Below are 22952 nucleotides of genomic sequence, written 5' to 3'. Positions count from 1 at the left end.
GTAAAAGCTTTAACATAAAGTTCCCATCTGCCATCCCCTCTTCTCTCACAATAATACTATTACTAGTAGTAATTAATAATGAATAATAATTACTAATAGGCTATTAAAAGAATAGTCTCAATATGGAAATGTTTTACCTGATTGCATATATATAACCTACGTATGATTGCTTATCATCTCGGAGAGAAGAGAGGAGGAAGGAATAGAATTTGGAACTCAAAACTTTAAAAAAAATGCTAAAAAATTACTTTGACATGTAATTGGGAGAATACATATGCATATACATACACTCATGCATATATATGTATATATATATATTAAGAAAAGAATAGTCCCACCTTGCCTTGAGCTTTTTCCAGTCCATCCTTCATATAGTTCCAAAATAAACTTCCTAAAGCACTGTTCTGATTATATGACATACTGCTCTGCTCAAAAATCTTTATGCCTATAGCACAATCTCTACTGCTTATAGCATAAAATGCAAACTTCTTGGTGTGGAATTTAAGACCTTTCACAATCCAGTTCCAACCTGCTTTCCCATCTTATTTCCTATTGCTCCCTGCCATGCACTCTATGTTCCAGACTAGACATTTTTCTCTTCCTTCCATCCCCTATTGCCCAGAATGCATTTCACCTTTGCCTTTTTATTATTTATTTACCTGAACTCTTTATTCCTTTAACGTTTTTTAAGTATGTGTCTTTCAAGGAGCCTCTGATCTGCTTCCCTCCCCCAAGTAAACAGGTCCTTCCCCCTCAAATTTTGCTAGTGTCCTTTTGGTGGGTCATTCTTCCATCATCCTCTTTTACTTATCTGTGTACATGTTATTTCCCCCTAGTAGAATGAGCTGTTCTGAGGGTAGAAACAACATCTTTTTTGGGGGGGCGGGGGGTGAGGCAATTGGGGTTAAGTGACTTGCCCAGGGTCACACAGCTGGTAAGTATCAAGTGCCTGAGGTCAAATTTGAACTCTGGTCCTCCTGACTTGTGCCACCTAGTGGCAGCAACAAATCACTTTTCATATTTGTATTTCCTTTGCTTAGCACTGGGGCTTCACACATAGTATGTTCTTGGTAAATGCTTATTGAACAGGATTGAACCTATGACATATTTAGTCTTACAGTATTAGCTGAATATCTATGGAGATGGAATTTTTATCATGTCTATGACAGAACAGAAGGCTTCTAGACATTTATTATCTGTTACATAGAGCTTCAAGATTTGCAAAGTGCTTTATATATGGTTATTTCATTTGGTCTTCATAATAATGTTAGGATGCAGGTCCTATTACCATCATCCTGGTTTTTTTCAAAAGAAGAAATTGAGGCAGAGAGAAGTTTAGGTGACTTTCCCAAGGTCATACAGCTAGTATCTGAGGCAAAATTTGAACACAGGTCTTCCTGACTATAGGTCCGACACTTTATTCTCATACCACTTTGCTGCCTCACAAGACATATCTATGCTAACATTATACCCTGAATGTACTTTCTACTAGAAAGGGTCCCTACAATTACAATGGGTTTACATCAGTTTAATTATCAGCTTTAAAAATATAAATATTTTATGATTTCAGTAATTATAGTCTTAAAAATCTCTGCCTAGCTAGGTTGCACAGTGGATTGAGTGCCCAGAGTTGGGGAGACCTGAGTTCACATTTGACCTCAGATACCTACTAGCTGTGTGATTCTGGGCAAGTCACTTAACCTCTGTGTGCCTCAGTTTCCTGATCTATAAAATGGGGATAATCATTAGAACTCCCAGAGTTGTTGTGAAACTCAAATGAGATAATAATTGTAAAGTGTTTAGCCAGTGTAGGTGCTACACAAATACTATTATGCTATTATTTTTTTTTTAATTAGAAGTGATCTTGGTCTCAGTGGTGGCCTTGCATAACAAATATGTAAAGACAAGCTTAGCTAAGTTTGAAGAGGCTCATTTACCAGGTTGGCAGCAGGGTGATCATGATTTTTTATTTTTTTTGCTATAGCCATTATAAATACGATCTACTAAGTTGTAGAGAGGTTGCTATATCTGTCACAATGATGACTTTACAAATGCCTGAACTAATGAAGCAAACTTTAAAAAGACACCAGATAAAAACAAAGTATTATTTTCTCTGATCATTCATAAGAAAGATTAAATTGTTTTCTACCTCAAATGCATAATCTGTTGTTTTCTCAGAGGCAGGAAGTCCAGGAGCTGGAAGGGAAGTTGAATGATGAAAATCAGTATCAAAGTGGGTCTCAACAAACAGAATATCATTACTCAAAATCGACGCAAGTTTCCAAAAAGTGAACATTTAAGTTTGCCTTGTGTGGATCCCTCTTTTTTTTTTTTTAAAGAAAATGTTGTGTCAGGTTTCACTGTTGCAATTCTAATTAAATTTAAAATATGTTTGTTCCAGTTTACCCTATAGCCCTAGACTGATGTTGTTGGAGGCATGGCCCTAATGCCACCATTGTCTTAGTTCAACTTCATTTTGGGGAGGCACTCATAAGTCATCTAACACTTGAAAGAGGAGGCTTACTTTGCCCTAGCACAGCAAAGACACAAACAAGATTACAGAGACACTTCACTTCCTTCTTTGGATAAGGCCCAACCCCCTCTCTATATGGAAATGCACTGGTCAGTAGGTCATCAGGGTATGGCGACTCATGTGCTCTTAAGGCCACCAAGGCCCACATGGCTGGGACTTTTTTTAGTCCTTAGATGATCAGGAAGCTGTAGTAATCACGTCCCAAAGACAGTTGTGTCTTCTTTTAGATAAAACCTCCCCATGGTGTGGGTGGGAGGAAAGAAGTTGTGTCCAAGAAGATGCCTTTCACAGATGCTTATTTTGAAAATGAATAGAATGATTTTAAATCTTCTTCATCTAATACATTACTAACCATGTAACTTAAAAACATGTCAACGATTATAGCCTAGGTAAAATGAATTGATATTTCCAGCCTAAATAGTGAATAACAAATACGTTATACAAATGTTATAGCTCAAACCCAATCTCAGATTAATGTAGGGCTAACATCCTTAGTTACTGGGTTGAGGACTCACTATTATACTTCTGGGAAAACTAGAGAAATGGTAGAAAGTAGGTTTTGGCCAACACCTCAAGCTGTATGCCAAGATAAATTCCAAATGGTTACATGACTTAGACATAAAATGTAACATCATAAATGAATTAGAGGAGCAAGTGGAAAAATATCTTTCAGATCTATTGATAGGATAAGAGTCTGTAACCAAATAGAGGCAGAAGGTCCCCCAAAATAAAATGGACAATAATGATTATATAAAATTTGAAATTTTTTCTTTTGCACAAATAAAACCAATACAGCTAATATTAGAGGGGAAGTGGGTAATAGGGGAAAACATATTTGTAGCAAGTTTCTCTGACAAGGATCTAATTTATTATTTTTAATGACTTTAATAATAACTATCATTTATATAGTACTTTAAGGTTTGCAAAACACTTTACAAATCTTATCTCATTTTATCCTCTAACAACTCTGGAAAATAGGTACTATTATTATCCCCATTTTACAAATGAAGAGATTGTGGCAGAGATTAAATGACCTATTCAATGTCACATAGCTAGTAAGAGTGAGATACAGGATCTGAACTCAGGTCTCCTTGACTCCAGATCCAGAACTCTATCTACTGTACTACCTTTCCACTTGAATGTATAAGTTTAAAAGTCATTCCCTAGTTCACAAATAGTCAAACGGTATGAACAGGTAGTTTTCAAAGGAAGAAATTCAAACTATAGTCATGACTCTCTAAGCTACAAATTACCCAGCAGGTGACAGTCTGCATTGATTGAGGATGTTTCCTATTTAGAAGTTTCCTGAATCAATGAAACCACAGATCTGGTCCTTCAATGAATGATGATGGTGATGGTGCTGATGGTGATGGTGATGATGACTGGACCTATGATTTCATTGGGAGCTCTGGGTAAGGAACTTCTATAAATACAGATTGGCACCTTCTTGGCAACTTCTAGTCTTAAGATAATTGTGTAGGACACTAAATTCTAATAGTTTCTAATATAATACCTTTTCCACTAAAGTCTCACTCTGATGCCTTATCTTGGGGGGTAGGCAAGGTGACCCTGGGTTCTCAAAGGTCATGCCAGTACAATGTGAGCTCTGGTTAGACCTGTCAAGTTAGAAAGACTTTGAGTAGGGGCCTGGGTGATAATCTGAGAACCAGCCTACCTAAATTGGAAGAGCTTCATCACCAAGTTGGCAGCAGGATGAAGAAATTTTTTTAGCCTTAGCAGCTCTGGAAGCCCATGTGCTAAATTGTGGATGTGTTGCACTCTGTATCAGTGAAGGGTGTGCCCATCCTCAGGAAATCACAGTGCTCTGAAGCATTTAAGTATAACAGCTTCTACTGTAAATATACAATTAGCCAATCTGGTCTGTAGTTTTAACGGACAAAGATTTGTAGAACAACATTGGTTACACTTTTATAGCTTGTTGTTGTTCTTCATTCTCAAAGCGGACCATGACATCAGGAAGGTGATGCTATGACTTGCAAGTGAATTGGATTTAAGTGAGGGAGGGCTGTGCAAGGTCACTAGTCTCATTTTCTCCTCCGGAGCCATTTGGGTCCAGTGGCCAGATATGGATCAGGATTGACTGGAGATGGCGCTGACTTTGTAGCTTTTTTAACTGTTTTTTTTTCCTTTTTTTATGGAGGAGATCCTAAACCTGTAATTTCTTCAGGAGGAAGACTTAATTGATGGACAATTTGTCTATAACTTATGGCCTTAAAAAACTGTCTGGGGGGCAGAGCCAAGATGGTGGAGTAAAAGCAGTGATTTACTTGAGCTCTCCCCCAAACCCCTCCAAATACCTGTAAAAAATGACTCTAAACAAATTCTAAAGCAGCAGAACCCACAAAAAGACAGAGTGAAACAAATTTCCAGCCAAAGACAGCCTGGATGGTTGATCAGAAAGGTATATCGCGCCAGGCGAGGAGAGGAGCGCAGTTCGGTGTGGGCATGCAGGCTGCAGCGACCCTGGAGCAGACCTTGGAGGACTGAATCATGGGCAGCTGTGGCAGTTTCCAGACTTCTCAACCCATGAACACCAAAGAAAACTTAGAAGGTCAGTGGGAAAAGTCTATTTCTGTGGTGGTGAGAGATCAGCATGGGGTCCCAGCCCCATTCCCTGGAGCTGCAGCTGCTTCCTGAGCTTCCGGCCCACAGACTGAGGGGGAATCGAGTGCCTGATCAGAGGGGGATTGCAGGGATCTTTCTGCTGGTGCAGGATTCTCTTGCTTTGTCCATGCTTGGATCTGGGTCACAGTTCTGGGTGGTGGTCCTGGGGCAAGGAGGAGTGCTGGCATGGTGGAGCTTGTAATGGCTGTGGAGAGGAAACTCTCCTCACAGTTCTAAGACAGAAAAGAGTGCTCATACACCAGAGCACAGGCCAGGAAAGGAGTAAACACCTTGCCCTTGAGCATAGCATCTTGGAAGAACTGAAAATTTAGAGGTCCCTAGAAATATCTCTGAAAACAGCTGCACAAAACCCCTGAAGCTTGGGACAGTACATTCTCCACACTGGAAACAGACTCCTACCTTAACAAAGGGTTTATAACTCAAGTAGTTGGCTGAGATCATGAGCAAGCAGCGCAAAAAAAGTCAGACTACATTATCTTACTCTGATGACAAAGAAGATCAAAACATGCAATCAGAAGAAGACAACGAAGCCAAAGCTCCTACATCCAATGCCTCCAAGAAAAATATGAATTGGTCCCAGGCCTTGGAAGAGCTCAAAAGGGATTTTGAGAAGCAAATAAGAGAAGTAGAGGAAAAGCTGAGAGTGATGCTAAAAGAGACCCAAAAAAATACTGAAGAAAATAACACCTTAAAAAATAGCCTAACCCAAATGGCAAAAACAGGTCCAAAAAGCCAATGAGGAGAAGAATGCCCTAAAAAGCAAAATTGGCCAAATGGAAAAGGAAGTCCAAAAGCTTACTGAAGAAAATGCTTCCTTAAAAATTAGAATGGAGGGGGCAGCTAGGTGGTGCAGTGGATAGAGGACTGGCCTTGGATTCAGGAGGACCTGAGTTCAAATCCGGCCTCAGACACATAACACTTACTAGCTGTGTGACCCTGGGCAAGTACTTAACCCCATTGCCTAACCTCCCCCCCCCAAACAAACAAACAAACGAACAAACAAAAAAAAATGAGAATGGAGAAATTGGGAGCTAGTGACAATTTGAGAAATCAAGGCACTGTAACACTAATCTAAAGGAATGAAAAAATAGAAAAGAATGTGAAATATCTCATTGGAAAAACAACTGACCTGGAAAATAGATCCAGGAGAGAGAATTTAAAAATTATTGGACTATCTGAAAGTCATGATCAAAAAAAGAGCCTAGACATCATCTTTCAAGAAATTATCAAGAAAAACTGCCCAACAGAACCAGAGGGCAAAATAGAAATTGAAAGAATCCATCTATCACCTCCTGAAAGAGATTCCCAAAGGAAAACTCCTAGGAATGTTGTAGCCAAATTCCAGAATTCCCAGGTCAAGGAGAAAATATTGCAAGCAGCCAGAAGGAAACAATTCAAGTATTGTGGAAACACAATCAGGATAACACAAGATTTAGCAGCTTCTACATTAAGGGTCCAGAGGGCATGGAGTATGATATTCCAGAGGGCAAAGGAGAGAGGACAACAATCTAGAATCACCTACCCAGCAAAACTGAGTATAATCCTACAGGGTAAAAAATGGTCATTCAATGAAATAGGGGACTTGCAAGCATTCCTGTGGAAAAGACCACAGCTGAATAGAAAATCTGACCTTCAAATACAAGACTCAAGTGAAACATGGAAGAGGTAAACAGGAAAGAGAAATCATAAGAGACTTATTAAGGTTGAATTGTTTACATTCCTGCAGGGAAAGATGATATGTGTAACTCATGAGTCCTTTGTCAGTATTAGGATAGTGGGAGGGAAAAAATTATATGTATGTATAGATAGATAGATAGATAAAGGACACAGGGTGAGTTGAAGATGAAGGGGTGATATCTGGAAAATAAAATTAAGGGGCAAAAGAGGATTATAGTGGGAGAAGGAGAAAGGGAGAAGTAGAGCGAGGTAAAATACCTCATATGAAACAGACAAGAAAAGGCTTTTACAGTGGAGAGGAAATGGGGGAAGGTGAGAGGGAATGAGTGAATCTTATTCTCATAGGATTTGGCTTAAGGAGGGAATAACATACACAATGGGGTATGGAAATCTATCTTACCCTACAGGAAAATAATGGGGGAAGGGGACAAGAGAGCAGGGGGTTGATAGAGGGGAAGGCAGATTGGGGGAAAGGAAAATCAAAAGCAAACACTTCTGAGGAGGGTCAGTGTCAAAAGAGAGAATAGAATAAATGGGGGGTAGGTTAGAATGAAGGGAAATATACTTAATTTTTCACAACAGGACTACTATGGAAGTGTTTTGCATGGCTACACATCTATAACCTGTATCAAGATGCTTGCCTTTTCAATGAGGGTGGGGGGGGAGGAGGAAGGGAGAAAATTTGTAACCCTAAGTTTTAAAAACACATGTTAAAAATTTAAAAAAATTTTTAAAAACAGAGGAAAAAAACTGTCTGGAACACTGAAAAGTTGTGACTTGCTTATGGTTATATACTGTAGTACTTGTATATGTCAGAGGCAGAATTTGAACTCAGGTTCCAGGTTTTCCTGATGCTAATATTGGCCTTCTAGCCACAATACCACACTTCCTCTATTACATTTTCCCCTTCAGAAAAATTAGGGCACAACAGAAGCTGAATCCTTAATGTCTCTCTAAGAGTTGATTCAATATTTTGAAATGGGAATCAAGTGATCCTTTGTTAATTCTTACCAACAGTTAGAAGAAAATAATTGTGAAAAAGAAAAGACCTCTATACTTTTCAGGAGGCCCTAATGACTGAGTCACTCCTTGGTCTGACAGAAGAACTAAAATCTGGATTCTGAATCAATGAATCAAGCTATGATAACAAGGTCCAAATTCTTTGGAGTTAAGCTTGGAATGCTGAGCCACTAGATCAAGATGGAAATGCACGATTACGTCTTCCTCTTTGTTCCCCTCCTTCACAAACTTCTCTGTTGTTTTCAGCTGTGGGTTTCATGCTGTTAGGCGCCTTCCTTACCACCCCTTGTCACGTTGCTTGGGTTTGACCTTTCTTTCTAGGGTCTAAATCAGTTTTTGTACTACTAATTAATATGACATTCGATGGACATGCTGATGTTACAATGGGTATCCTGCTGGTCTGTTGGACAATGGACATTGTGAGGACAATGAACTTTGTAAAGGTTTAAGACTTTGTGGGAACAGGAGATTCTTAGTTTATTTCAGAATTTTGGAGAAATGAAGTATTATTTTAAAAACACACAATATCATTTGATAAAAACCATTAGTATCTTTTTCTTAGAGAAGCCACTCTTGACTTTAGCTTCCTTTTCTGACTTCTATCAGAAGAAAATGTCATCTTGAATAAAACCGTTTTTTGATGAATTCAGACCAAAGTTCAAATTCTATCTGAGCCACCATTTTCAGATCTGGCAAATCACTAATGTACACAGTCCTGTGTATACCACTTCGATCAAAAGTGAAATATTGTAAAAGTATATACTTAATACCTACCCTCAACCAACATTATACATCAAGCTACAACTACATGCTAATGTAATTCAGGAGTGTAAAACTATTACCAATTTTATAGGTATAGATCATTTAACCTTTTATGTTCACAGACCCTTTGCCTCCCTCTTAAAGTTATATTTATTTTCTTGCTTTGCTCTTTGTCCTAATTTATAGCAAACTTGGCTTGCAGAGATTCAAAGTGTAGCTATTTTAAATATAAAATACATTACCTTGGGAATAAGTGTGAGAATGAGTTGGACACTGGCATCTAAGGAAAAAGAAAAGAAGAAATATTTATTAAAGGAAAACCTGCAAATCAGAAGTTAAGATACTTGATCAGGGCAGTAACTGTCCTATTATATTCCACTGCCCAAATTCTATAAAATGCAAGATGAGTAATGGATGGCTATTTGTCAATAAAGCATAAATATATCTAAGGAACACTGTGGATAGCAAGTGGATGATCTCTGTAGCTACAGATGGATAGGGGCTAGACCATTTATTCATTCTTCCATTATTCACATTTATTTAACAAGTATTTACTTAGTACCTACTATCCTGGAGATAAAGTACCTAATATAATAGATATTCAGTAAATATTTGATAATCTATAGTTCTGACCCAACTGATAAGTATCTATCCCTTCTACAGTGGGAGGCCAGAGCCCTGAGTTCAAATCCCATCTCTAATGATGACCACTTACTATCCTATGGCTTTATTTTCCCCATCTGTAAAATGGTGGTGTTGGACGAGATGACTTCTGAGGTCCTTCCAGTTCTAAGTCAATGATATTATTATCCTTTTCAAGGCTAACCCCTCCATCTATGCTCTCCATCTTATTCCCTCCCACATCCTCTAGGAATTTGTTTCCTAAATTCTTCCCACTCTCTGAAATCTTCAGTCTTTGTTTCTCATGAACTCTTTCCCCTTATGCCTTTAAATCAGAACAGATCTTCCTTATTAAAAACAAAAGCCTTAATTTGACTCTACTCTTCCCTTAAGTGAATGTCCCTTTTGCTACTTTCCTTTGACTTCCAAATTTCTGCAAAAAGTGGCCTGCCTCTTCTTCATTTATTTATTTTCCCCCACTTAATAGTATTTTATTTTTTCCAGTTACATGTAAAGATAGTTTTCAACATTCACTTTTATAAGATTTTGAGAACCAAATTTTTTTCTCCCTCCTTCCCTCCCCTCCTCCCTTCCCAAGATGGCAAGCAATCTGATATAGGCTATATGTGTACATATTAAACATATTTCCACAAGTGGTCTACCTTATCTTCCATTTCCTCACCACCTATTTACCTCCTGAAAGCCACGCAGCCTGGCTTCTGTCCCCATCACCCTGGTGGAATCTCATCATCCTTGTGAAACTACCTTCTTGATAGTGACTAAGTTACCATATCCAGTGACCTTTTACTCATTCTCCATTCTTTATTCTTCTACAGAGTTATCACATTTGCATTCCTACCCATCCCCTTTGGAAACTTTAGTCTCTCAGCTTCCAGAACTCTAATATTATTCTGGTTCTTCTAATTCTCTGGCTACTCTTCCTGTCATTTGAATAGCAAGAGTTCATTTTATACAGTGTTTTAAGGTTTATAGAGTTCTTTTTATGATTCAGAGGTCAATTCTTATTCTTCTGGACAATCACTAGAGTATCTACTACAGGGACTTGTACTTGGTATATTGCTGAGTGGTTCACATAATCAGAATGGTAGAGCTGGCATGAATCATGAACGTTTGCAGAATGGCAACATATTTTTATAATAAATCAAGACTGCCACCTAGTGTTTTGAATGGTGAAACATCAATTGATTTTATTCAGTTAAGTAAACATAATGGAACTCTTTGGAAACAAAAGTAAAACATCCTGATGACTCTCAACTATTCACAGTCAATACTTTTCCTCCTCTCTTGGTTTTCATGGCATTTCCCACCTGCGTGGTCATCTGAATTTCCACCAGAAGAAAGATAAGAACAAAATCCAAACTCATTACTTTCCAGCCCGAAGGTGTTTCCCCATTAGTTACACCATTAGGATCCATCCTAGTCCTAGTGTGGTAAGGTTTCTCACGGGGCCATGTAGTCTTATCCTGTCACTTTACAGAGGAAGAACTCAAGTTCCGGGGACATTAAGTGATTGGCTTGAGGCCATATAAGAGGTGGGATCTGAAATAAGCTCTTCCAACTACAGCCAGTACTCTTTCCATTGAGCCAGGCTGCTATGTTTAGATTTTCTTTCCATCTTATTTCCCCTTATGCCTTTCTGTCATAGGGCTTGCCTCAACTGAAAGGTTTTTTTTTAACCTTCCTGACTATTTCTACTTGTATTCCTCCACCGCTTTTTCCTCCTCTTTTTCATGTTTCAAAATGTTGTTGTTCTTCCTTCATTTTCTAAGGGGAACAATGTTTCAACTAAGGAAAGGATGAACAGATAGTGAGAATGTCCTCCTTTATAGGATGGCCTGAAACGATTTCCCTAATTTTTTACTAGATTGCAGTTGTTATTGTATAGTCATTCAATAGTGTCTGACTCTTTGTGACCCAAAGACCTTAGACTAGCAGGCGCCTTCTACTTCTCTCAAACTCTGTCCAAGCTCATGGTCATTGCTTTCGTGACACTATCTATCCATCTCATCCTCTGCCATTCTTTTTTCCTTCTGCTTTTGATCCTTCTCAACAACAAGGGCTTTTCCAATGAGTTCTTCTCACTATGTGGCCAAAGTACTTAAGCTTCAGCTTCAGTGTTTGACCTTCCAGTGAATAGTTTGAGTTAATTTCTTTAAATATTGACTGATTTGGTCTCCTTGATGTCCAAGGGACTCTCAAAAGTCTTCTCTAGCAATACAATTTGAAAGCGTTGATTCTGCAGCGCTGAGCTTTCCTTAAAGTCCAACTCACAGCCATATGTTACTACCAGAAAAATGATAGCTCTGACTATACCTTACATTCCAGGTTCTTAGTAGATCTACAGTTAAAATGAGTTAAAATACTCAACTTATTTCTCAAATTCTAAGCATTAGCAATGACTATAGGGACTGGATCTGAGATTTCATTGGCATAGGGAACTTCCAGGTGAGGAAACTCCCTCTAACAACGAAGACTGGCACCTTATCTTAACTATATATAGTCTTAGAAAGTTGCCTAGAACATTGAGATGTTTAGTGACTCGCCCAGCCAGTATATATCAGGATAAGACTTGAATCCAGGTCTTTCTGACTCTGAGGTCAGCTCTTTACTATGTGATGCTGCCTCTCAATAAGTATATATGTGCTGAAATATCCAAATGACACATTATTAACAACAAATATGAAGGAGAAACATGGGCATAAAGCATGGATATCAGATCTATAATGGGAAACATACCTATCAAGAGTAAGAAATGGAATTTTGCATTTTAAGATGATGTGATGATATTTCCCTCCACTCTCCCCATTACTTGACAACCTCAGAACTACTGAATATTAGCCAGAAAGGACCTTAGAGGATCTAATCTAAAACATTCATTTTGAAGACGATAAAACTGAAACCCACAAAGATAAGTGATTTTGGCTAGTATTCACACTAGCCAAATTGTTTGAATCAGGCTATTGACATTTGCATTTGTTTATTATTATTATTATTATTTAAATAGGGGTTGAGAGATACAGTCCTTGAGGTTGTATAGGTTGGATAACATTCAGGGAATTCCTTCTTTCATTTGTTAAGCACTTAGTATATGCCGGTCAAAGAGTGAGGTAGTGGAGCTAAACAAAGACTAACTCCACCCACCCCCCAAGTCCCTGCCCTCAGGGAGCTTACATTCTATTGAGAGAAATAAGGTATACAGACAAGTTAAAAAAAAAACAACAGAGCAATTTCAAGTAGAAAAAAAGGCATTAGCAATGGGAAGGGAAATCACTGGGCAAGTCCTTTAACCTTTCATTACTTCCAGTTTCTTCATCTGCAAAACAGAGATAACTGTCCTTGCACTATATACCTCACAGGAATCCATCTTTTTTCCATTCATTTTTGGACAAGGTTTAGATTATGCTGAACCAAGTATTATTAATAGAAGAATCTGTTTCAGGAAACTTCTCCCCCCCCCCAAATCTTGAAGTACTATAAAAATTTGAGTAATTATAATCAAATACACAAATGGTTCTGTTATCTATTTTGTTATCTATTCCTCCAAAGATGCAGACTGAAACCCATCCACATCTATTTATGCTATTCAACTTTTCTCCCTGTCCATCCATAAGTTCAATATTCAATCTGCTGGAAGCTTTCCTCACTTACTCCAGAAATCTGGCTGTCCATCTGTTAATTCATTATTGTTGTTACAAAAGAGGAAACTGAGGCCTAGAGAGGTTAAGTGACTAAGAATTGTGGAATATTGAAGCTGGAAGGGAAAGGGCTTTGGAGATCATCTGGTCCAACCTTAATTTACGGAGGCCCAGAAAGGTTAAGTTCTTTAAAGTTATGGAATATTAGCGCTTTAACGTTGTAGCCTTAGAGAAAGATGGTCTACACTAGAGTCCAATCCCCATGAGGTTATGGAGGGGATACAATTTAGCTTTATTCCTCCTTTCCTAACACTACCCCCTCACCAATACCAAAGACAACGTAATAGTCCTGTCTTTTGAACAATAAACTCTAAATCAGAGGTCAGCCTTATGTCTGCCCAGCTGGGACCTTAGAGGAGGCCGGCTGAGCCCAGGACCCTGGTGCGATGGCAAACGGGAATAGGAAGAGGCTTGGCTGGCCGACGCAAGGAGGGGAGAGTCTGGGGCCACCCCAGCTCCGTCTGCTAGGACTGTCCGGGGCCGCTGAGTGGAGGGGTCTCTGAGCCGGCTAGCTGGTGGCCCGTCCCCACCCAGCGCTCTCCCCAGGCTCGGTCGGGGTCCCCGGGGCCTGCCCCAAAGCTGGGCCCGAGAAAGGGGCTAATGCACTCACGCCGCGCGCTGCAGCTGCCTCAGCAAGTGAGCGACCCTGTCCCTGCCCGCTGCGGCCATGGCTGCCCAGGAGAGCTCTCGGCTGGCATGCAGGGCACTGACGGACAGACAGACAGAAGCTGCCTCGGTGTGACAGGCAAGCCGCCAGCTCCGGGGCGGAGCCAGCCTGGGCCTCGCCCACTGACCAGCCCTCCATCCTCCCGCCGGGCCCGGCTAGTGTCCAGGACGGCTCCCCTCCGCTCCGCCCCCCTCCCCTCCCCTCCCCTCCCCTCCGCCCCACGCCCTACATTTCTGCCCTTTGCCTCTGATCCCTGGGCAAGCGGGCTGGCCATGCACCTGCCCATTACAGGGGGTGAAACTTCCTCCCTATTCCCTTCCCCACTCCCCAGCTGCAAGTCACACGGGGAGCCACTTTTTTTTGGTGATCTAGCTTCAAGTTCAAGGGGGAAAGTCCCCGCCTCCAGCTATTTATTGATACACTGACAACCTCAATTCCTCCACCCACTGCTCATTCTATCCTCTGGCAGACAAGGAGAAAATCCAGGGAGCCTTTACCTTTTCGGTTCACTGTCATTTCTTTGGATTAAGTATTAAAAAGGCCACTTCACACTGCATTTAAGCACCTAACATATTAATGCCAACTAAATCCTCTTTCCTCCAAAAACTTTTGAGTTGAAAAAGGGGAGGAGCGGGAAATCTTAGTAGCTGGGGTTGCTAGGGGGAAGGGAGGGAAGGAGGGCTAGCTCTCTCTAGTCTCTGGACTTCAGTTTTTTCCTCTGTGAAATGAGAGGGTTGGCTTACATGATCTATCTCTGAGACCCTCTTCCCTTACAGCTAGACTGTTCTATGATTGTAGGCCACTGAACCTTTCTGGGACTCAGTTTCCTCCTCTGTAAAAAAAAGGAGGGGGAGGAAGAGGAGTCGGGGATAAAGTTCTTTCCTTTCTATATTCCATTAGCAGGAACTGTTCTAGGCCCTAGGCTCTGCCTTCAGAGAGTTTATGTTCTACTGGAGGAAAACAATATGTATAAAGTTAAGTACATAACTAATACACGCCAAAAAATACAAAGTAATTTTAGGTGGGGTCTAAAGTCCCACTTCTACAAGAAGTCTTTCTTTAATTTAGGGTCTTCCCTCAGATTATTTTCTTTTTTACCCCATATACTAGTTTGTACATTGCCGCTGGAATACTGTCACCCCTCAGATTGTGAGCTCCTTGAGAGCAGAGGGAGTGGGTTGTTTTTTTGTATCCCCAGCTCTTAGTACAGTGCCTGGCACACACAATACAATAGGATCTTTGTCCTTCATGCTTGAAGAGCACCACAATGGCATCACTATCTTGGGGTCAAAGCACAGTGTGTCCAACTCTGGCTGATCAGACCAGTAAGAGCTTAGAAGGCTCTGCCACAGGTCAGGCACAAATAGCCTGACATAGAGTAGGCGATTAACAATTGTCTGTTGACTGCCTGGGAAGGGGGATGTACCAGTAACTAGGGGAATAAAGAAAGGTCTCTTGAAGGCCCCTGAGCATGATTTGAAGGGATCTAGGGATTCTATGAGGCAGAAGTGAGTGAAGAAAATAAACAGAGGGCAACAACAGCCTGCACAAAGGTAAAGAGGTGGGAGACAAGACATTCTATGTGTAGGGAACACCAAATGGACTAATCTGGGTGGAAAGCAGAAGGTGTGAGGAAGAATATTTGATGAGAAGTCTAAGATGGAGTCATATCATATTGTTGTTCAGTCATTTCAGTTGTGTCCAATCCTTCATGATCCTATTTGGGGTTTTCTTGGCAAAGATACTGGAGTGCTTTGCCATTTTCTTCTTCAGCTCATTTTACTTTTTTATTTTTGCTTTTTTGGTGAGGCAATCGAGGTTAAATGACTTGCCCAGGGTCACATAGCTAATAAGTGTCAAGTGTCTGAGGCTGGATTTGAACTCAGATCCTCCTGACTCCAGGCCTGGCACTTCGACTGCACCACCTAGTTGCCTTGATAAATTTTAAATGCCAGGTTGAGAAATATGTATTTTGTCTTAAAGGCAATAGGTCCTACCAAAGCTTCTTGAGCAAGAGAATGTCATGGTTAGACCCTTGCCAGCAGTATAGTCTACAAAGTAGGCTCTTAATATTTTAAAATTAATTCTCACTTTCCTCTCTGCTACCTTTAATTTTTCCATTTTAACAAAAATTTCTTCTGAAATCCTATTATTGACATATTGGCAGGAGGTTGAGACTATACAAAATAGTTTAGTATAACAGAGGAAATAGTCTGGGGAAAGTTCTTTGCAAAGCTTAAAGTGCTACAAAAACTTGAGTCATATTAAAAAGCAAATTAATCTGTGAGGTCAAGCTGGATGCGGACAGAAACCCATCCACATCTATTCATCCTATGCCACTCGGGCTTCTTTAGGCTATGTCCAATGAATGTGAACGCCAGCAGGTACTACAGGATGAGAAAAGCTTTATACAGCCCAACCAAAGGTGCTGTTTCTGTTTACCGGAAGACCTAAGGGTGGAGAAATTTATCATTAGAATTAGTCACCAAATAGCAAATTTTTTGGGTCACAGCAACTCATGAAGATCACCTATCAACAAACAGAGCACTTATTTGTGTTGGTGGAAGAAGTAAAAATGAAATCAAATCTCTTCCCCCAATGTAACAAAAACCCAAGTATTTTCAGCTAATAGCTGACATTTCTATAGTGTTTAATATTGGATCCTCATAGCAACCTTATAATAATGGAGGGATTATTCTTATTTTGCAGATGAAAAAAAATCACCCTTAGAGAAATAGTGACTTGTCCATGGTAACATACAGCTTGTGTCAGACAGTAGCTACAACCAGGTGTTTGTTGATTCCAGACCCTACGCTCTTATCACTGCACCACATTGCTTATAAATATGATACTAGGTTTTAGTTTCTCTAATGTAGCCCCTTTGAAAACTGTCTGCAAGCTTTTTTGGTTGTTTTACTTATTCTTTCTCAACTGCTTGGTTATATTTGGTTCACTAAGCATGTTATTTCTAAGGTTAAGAGAAAGAAAATCTCTTACAAGGCCTGGAAAGTTACCTACAAAGCGCCAGATGTCAAATGCTTGGAAAGCAGGCTGACTTGTCACTCTAGGGAATTTAATTAATTAAATGGCTCTGGTAAGGGTTTAAAGCTTCCTATGTTAAAACAAACCCTTGAAAGGCCTAGAATGCTGCTCTTCCTATAGCACGCCCTCATGTTCATTGATGACTTAAAATGGTGTAGTGTAAGAGAGAGGGTACTAGCCATGGAGCTGCTTTTAAGTTCAAATCTGGTTCTACCACTTACTAGTTTTTTCAGTAGGTAACTTGGTTAGTGACCTCCCCTTTCCAGCCCCATTTCTTCATTTGTAAAATGATGGTGGTGAAAAAAAAAAAATGATGGTGGTGATGTTCAACACTAACTTATCTCTAGGTCCCTTCCAATTAGGCAAATTTTACTTGACCAGAATGCAAATGGGGATATGAACATTAAGTTTTACATTTAAAGCTGTAGCCCTGGATTCAGAGCTAGAGGACCTGGGCACTAATACTTGTGACTATGGACTAACCTTCTAACCTCTGAGTCCATGTCTTCATCCATAAACTGAGAGAACTGGCCCTAATGACATCTAAGTTATATTTTAAGTACCTCAAAAATTTTTCTACTGCGCAGTCATGTAATTATTTGCTAATTTTTTGGGGGGTGGGGTAGGGAAGAATATCTACAATTTTACCAGATTTCAGAGCTCCTGTTGAGGAAATTCCTTTTTCTGCTGCCAAGAAGTGGCCTGCGAGCAACAAAAGGTTAAGTGACTTAGGCATGGTCACATAGCACATAAATGGAATCTGAACTCAGGTCTTCCTGATTCCAAAGCCATTCCTCAATCCAGGGGTCAACATTGCCTCTACTATCTTATATTCATACCATTCATTCTATGGTACTTACAAGGGTATCATTATTACAAAAGAATCACTGAACCTGAACTGAAAGGGGCCTTAGAGGTTACCATTCCAGTGCAGGCCTTCAAATCTGGACCACTGCAATAGCCTGTTTGTGGGTCTGCCTGCCCACTTTAGCCAATGAAGTGATTTTTCTAAAATGAAGGTCAAGTCATGTTAATTCCTCCATCCCCTTCAACTTAATAAACTCCAATGGCTTCCTATTTCACCCAAGAGCAAATAGAAAATGCCGTTTGGCATTTAAAGTCCTTTATAACTTACACCCCTCCTACTTTTTCAGTCTTCTCCCTACTCCCCAACATTGGCCTCCTGGATGTTCCATGAACAAGATATTTCATCTCTGAGCATTTTCTCTGGCTGTCTCCCATTCCTGGAATGAGCTCCCTCTTCTGCTCTGACTACTTAACACCCTGGCTTCCTTGAAAGTACCCTGAAATTTGAAACCTACTTTCTACAGGAAGCTTTCCCCAACCCCTCTTAATTCTAGTGCTTTCTAATTATTTCCTGTCTTTATCCTGTATATAACTTGCTTTGTATATCTATTTATGTTATCTCCCCCATTAGATTTTAAGCTCCTTGAGGGCAGTGAATGTCTTCTGCCTCTTTTTGTATCCTCCATGCTTACTTAGCACAATGCCACAGTAGGCACTTAATGTTTTTTGAACTGAATCTAGTTCTAACCCCTTGACCTTCCACGAGAGGAAACTGAACCCTAGAGAGTTGAAGTCACTTGCCTAAAGGATATGATCAAACTTTTCTGATTCCAAATCCAGCTCTCTTTCTATTGTACTATGCTGTGTTCAATTCAGTAATTGCCAGAGATAATGCAAATTTACTTTCAGCAAACTGGGATATTTAAAATATTCATATACTTTTACTATGAATCAATTTGAACTTTCATTTAAAAGAGTTGATAGGGGTTGACCCTGACTAGAAAATTTGAGTTTGGCAGTTTTTGAAAATGAATAATAGACAGCTCCACTGGAATATCAGGGCTTCTGACATAGTAAAAATGGGAAGGCCTTCATCGTATTAAGCAGATCCTCAGAGAAGAACTTAAGGGAAAACAGGGAGAACTGCTGCTGAAAAAGCATGAGGGTTATGATCTATATTGGTAGGAGCATTCACACACTAGTGAGATGACAAATCCAAAATATAAGTTTATGGGACCTACACAGAATTACTTCCTAATCCCCTCTGAAACAGCTCCTGGAATTTTCTTCATCTTTTTAATGCATTTACCACATTTTAGTTTGTATTTACGTGAAGGCCCGCTGTATACTCCTGACAAACTCCCTTCATTTTTGCATTGCCCAGCAAAAATATTCAACTGAAAATTCCCCATTTTCTATATTTTGAACCAGTCATTTCAGTAAAAGGATAAGGGCTGTCTAAATATCCATTACTTAGGGATGTCATACTAAGTTATTAAACAGTAGATTATAGCAATTTCTACTGTCGCTAAAAAAATCCAAAACGGTCAAGGTAATATAAGAGGAGAGCTTGGGGGATGAGAAGAACCCCAAGTCAGCTATGTCTACTCATACTTACTTGTATTCAGAGCCCGCCAATTAGGGTGAGTATTCTAATTAATGGTTTTTAACAAGTTCCCTCTCTTAGGCGCTTGCAAGTTTAACACTTGTGGTATGAATGTACAATCAATCACTATAGACTCAAAATATACCTCAGGTTTTTCCCCCTAGACAACCAAAACAAACTGGTTTGGAAGTTTTGCTATATTTACTTTCCACATTCACCTGGCAGTCAGGTGACTTCAGGCTGCTGTTTTTGGGTGGAATATCTTTAAAAATCTAAGCCCCCTGGGCAGCTAGGTGGCACAGTGGATAAAGCTCCCACCTTGGGAGTCAGAAGTACCTGAGTTCAAATGTGCCCTCAGACACTAGACACGTACTAGCTGTGTGACCCTGGGCAAGTCACTTAACCCCAACTGCCCCACCAAAAAGTAAAAACCGCAAAAAATATATATATAAGCTCCCAAATAGACACATTTTGGATAGAAATTTAACATTTATTAATCTTTGCAACTGGTTACTTTTAAACTTAATTCTGAACTCACAATATTAAACTTTTACTAAGAATCTGAAATATATTCATACCTTCCTCAACAATTCCCCTCCTCCAAAAGTTACAAGCAGTTTAAATTTCAAAGTCCAGAAAACCATTTCAAGCCAAGCTCAAGTCCCAACTCCTTCACAAAATATTCCTTGATTACTGTGTTCCCCATTCATCTTTTGGAATGTCCAAAGCAATTAAATTTTGGGCCACAGAGCTAGGTGCTTAACAATATAACACCAAACTTCAGGAGGGCAGGGAATCATGTCTTTATTTCCTTATTCCACTGGAGCCAAGAAGGCACTCCCAAGACTGTTCAGCGACTGAACACCCACTATAGAGGAAAATGCATCACTTCCTTCTCTTCCCTCCTTGACGCTGTCCTTTCTTGCCCCCCAGACCCGGCGGTCGCCCTTTTCGCTTGCCTCCTGGGCCTGGCGGTCCCCCTTTCCCCTTCCCCCCTGGCCCCAGGGGTCGCCCTTTCCGCTTGCCCCCGCGGCCCTTGGCCACCTTCCTCTTCTTGGCGGCCTCCTCCCTGTCCTCCTCCCTCATCTGCTTGTTGGTGGCCCGGGTCACGTCCATTCTGGGCTTTTTGCTGTTCATGACCCTGATCAGCTCCAGCTGACTCTTCTTCTCGGCCGCGAAGTCCCCGATGTTGGGCTGGAACTGGCGCTTCTTGCCGGGGCCCCGGGGCGGCTTCTCCTTGGGCAGCCGCTCCTGGAAGCGCCCCACGGAGGCGGTGGAGACCTTGGCCACCTGCATGGCTTTGCCCAGCTCGGCCCGGCTCTGGTAGCCGGTGGGGTGCATGCCTCCCTGGCTGGGGAGCTGCACCTTGTGCGCCCGCGCGATGTTGCGCAGCCGGTTCAGCTCGTTCCTGGCCACGCGCTCCTTCTTGGCCTGCAGCCTCTTGGCGAACTGGTCCTCGTCGGGGTCAGCGCCGCCGGGCACCTCAATGAGCCACTCCTTGGTGTCGTCGCGGGCCCGCTGGTAGCCCCAGCGCCGCCTCCACTGCTTGCTCGCCTCGTCCCACACCAGGCTGGTCTTCTTGCGCGGCCGGATGCCCTTCAGCTGCGCGAACTGCTGCCAGCGGGTGAGCGGCCGCGGCTTGGGCAGCGGTTTCTCGCGGGGCAGCCGCAGGCTGGGCTCGGGCAGCCTGGCCACCACCGCCTCCTCCACGCGCTCCGAGGGCAGCTGCCACAGTTGGTTGATGAGCAGCTGCACGTTGTCCCGGGCCAGCCCCCGCAGCTGCGCCTCCAGCCCGGGTCCGCTCCGCTGCCGCAGGCCCGTCGGGGGGTTCCGGTCAGTGGCCAGCAGGTTGCCCAGGTCGAATTCGAGCTCTAGGTCCTTGTGCACCGTAATGAGCCGCAGCTTCTCCGCCTCGGCTCGCTCGGCCCGGGCCAGCAACTCCTCCGCGCTGCGGGCCTCCATGGCTAACCGAGGGCACCCACAGCTGAGGAAACCACTACCGCGCGCCGGAGCTCGGAACACGTGCGGCTCCGCGTCCGCTCTTCCGGAAGTCAAAAGCTTCCCCTTCCGGTGCCACAGAAGAAATTCCGGGAACGACGCGCCGGAACACAACCGGCAGGGGGCAGCGTTGCTGTACTGATCGGACAAAACACTCGGAGACTTGGGTTGGGGCGGGCGGAGAGCCGTGTCGTTGTGGGACTACAAGTCCCAGCGACCCGGCTAGAACTACGGATCCCAGAATGCCATGCAGCCCGGCTCCCCACGTGTTAAAGAGCTAGTAAGATACGGAGTTTGAACTACAAACTGAGCTCCTAGCATCTCAGATCCAGGATTTTCGCCACCTCACCACGCCACTTATAAATTAGGGGGATGAAAAAATTGCAATGATTTTTTTAAAATGTAAATTAAAAAATTTTGACCTGACTTTTTACATGAAAAGACCCTATGTGAACCAAAATGATTTGGGGGACCGAAGCAAGTGATTATTAAGCTCCTACTATGTGCCAGTCACTGTGCAAAGTGCTTTACAAATACTATCTCTTTTGATCCTTACAACAATCCTGGGAAGAAGGTGCTATTATTATCGACATTTTACACTTAAGGAAACTGAGGCTGAGAGAAGTTAAATGACTTGCCCAGAGTCACACAGCTAGTAAGTGTCTGAGCTCCAATTTGAACTCCTCTGACCGATTCTGGGCTGAGCGCCCTGTCCACCTTGCCTCCCAGTTGCTTGTGAAATTATAGCACTCAGTTGTATACTGCTTTAAGGGAGATGGTGAAGGAGGTAATACAGGTATTAGCCTCTTCTTACAGATGAGGAAATTGAAGCTCAGCTTGACTTGGCAAGAGCAGGTAACTAAAGAGTGTTAAATGGGATCCTCAAGACTGGAGCACAGGTCTCCTTGTTTCTCTGATTCTTCTGCGAGGCTTTAACTTTTGGTTAGAATACTGTCCTTTTGGGAATGTGGGTTCTTTTTTGCCCTCTGGCTCTTCATCCCACACTGAAACCAAAGAATTCTTACCAGAATTTGCTTGTTTTTGTTTGTCCTTCATTCTCAAAGAGGACCGTGACATCAGGGAGGTGATGTCATGACTTATAAGTGAATTGGATTTAAGTGAGAGAGCGCTGTGTAAAGTGACCAGCCTCACTTTCTTCTCCTGAGCCACCTGGGCCCGGTGGCAAGATACAAATCAGGACAAATGGACATGGCCCAGGATGCAATGGGAGACCTTCGCCTTTTTAAACTAAGATCTTTCCCAGGTCTCAGTTTGACAAAGGCAATACCCATTCAGTGATTAAGACTAGGTAAGAAATGAGGTAAAGAATGGCTTTTTTTATGTAGTTAAAAAAAAAAAGTCTGGGAGATTAAGACCTTTCAGGGTTTCTGGCTAAAACAGAAACGGTTGCTATATACGTTGCTATTTGGCCAAATGTAAATAGCAACTGTTTCTGCTTAGGGAGTCAACAAAGATGGTTAATTTTGGTTAGAATTTAGTTCTAAATTTAGTTGAGTTAGAATTTGCTTAGGGAGTCAACAAAGACGGATAATTCAGGCAACAAATGCTAAACACTGGCTACTAGAAGAAAGAAAGATTTTTAGATTAAAAAATCAACGCAATGGCTCTGCCGTGGTGAGACATTTAGTCTAGTGGGGGGACATATCAAATGAATAATTGTAAAGCAAAATGATATGTCATTATTGTGCTAAAGAGGTATAAACAGAATACTTTGTGAGATGTGAGGGGATGTGGGCTGACTGGAGAGATGAGGGAAAGTTTCAAAATGGTGGTGATAGAGTTTACATTTGAATTGGGCTTTTGAGGGTGTCTAGGGGAAAAAAATCAAGACAATGG

The 22952-nt window shown here is 41.5% G+C and overlaps 2 protein-coding genes across 2 annotated transcripts in view; both read right to left on the bottom strand.

The window, feature by feature from the left end:
* Nucleotides 1-13666, bottom strand: part of LOC114054079 (hydroxyacid-oxoacid transhydrogenase, mitochondrial) — a 37982-nt gene extending 24316 nt beyond the window's left edge. The window contains exons 1-3 of the mRNA XM_027877181.1: nucleotides 13586-13666; nucleotides 8881-8918; nucleotides 2150-2196 (exon numbers count right to left, since the gene is read on the bottom strand). Coding sequence (XP_027732982.1) covers nucleotides 2150-2196; nucleotides 8881-8918; nucleotides 13586-13644 — 144 coding nt within the window. The 5' untranslated portion in view covers nucleotides 13645-13666. The remainder of the gene's footprint in view (nucleotides 1-2149; nucleotides 2197-8880; nucleotides 8919-13585) is intronic.
* Nucleotides 13667-19574: 5908 nt separating this feature from the next.
* LOC114054149 (ribosome biogenesis regulatory protein homolog) lies at nucleotides 19575-21130 on the bottom strand. The gene has a single exon (XM_027877296.1). It carries the CDS (start codon nucleotides 21057-21059, stop codon nucleotides 19983-19985), a length of 1077 nt encoding a protein of 358 aa, XP_027733097.1. The 5' UTR covers nucleotides 21060-21130; the 3' UTR covers nucleotides 19575-19982.
* Between the last annotated feature and the right edge of the window lie 1822 nt (nucleotides 21131-22952).

This window comes from Vombatus ursinus, unplaced genomic scaffold (assembly GCF_900497805.2).
Source record: "Vombatus ursinus unplaced genomic scaffold, bare-nosed wombat genome assembly UNPS02014812.1, whole genome shotgun sequence".
In the NCBI taxonomy this organism is placed as follows: Eukaryota; Metazoa; Chordata; class Mammalia; order Diprotodontia; family Vombatidae; genus Vombatus; species Vombatus ursinus.
The sequence above is the reverse complement of the archived record's forward strand: the minus strand, read 5'-3'. Positions and strand labels throughout refer to the sequence as shown.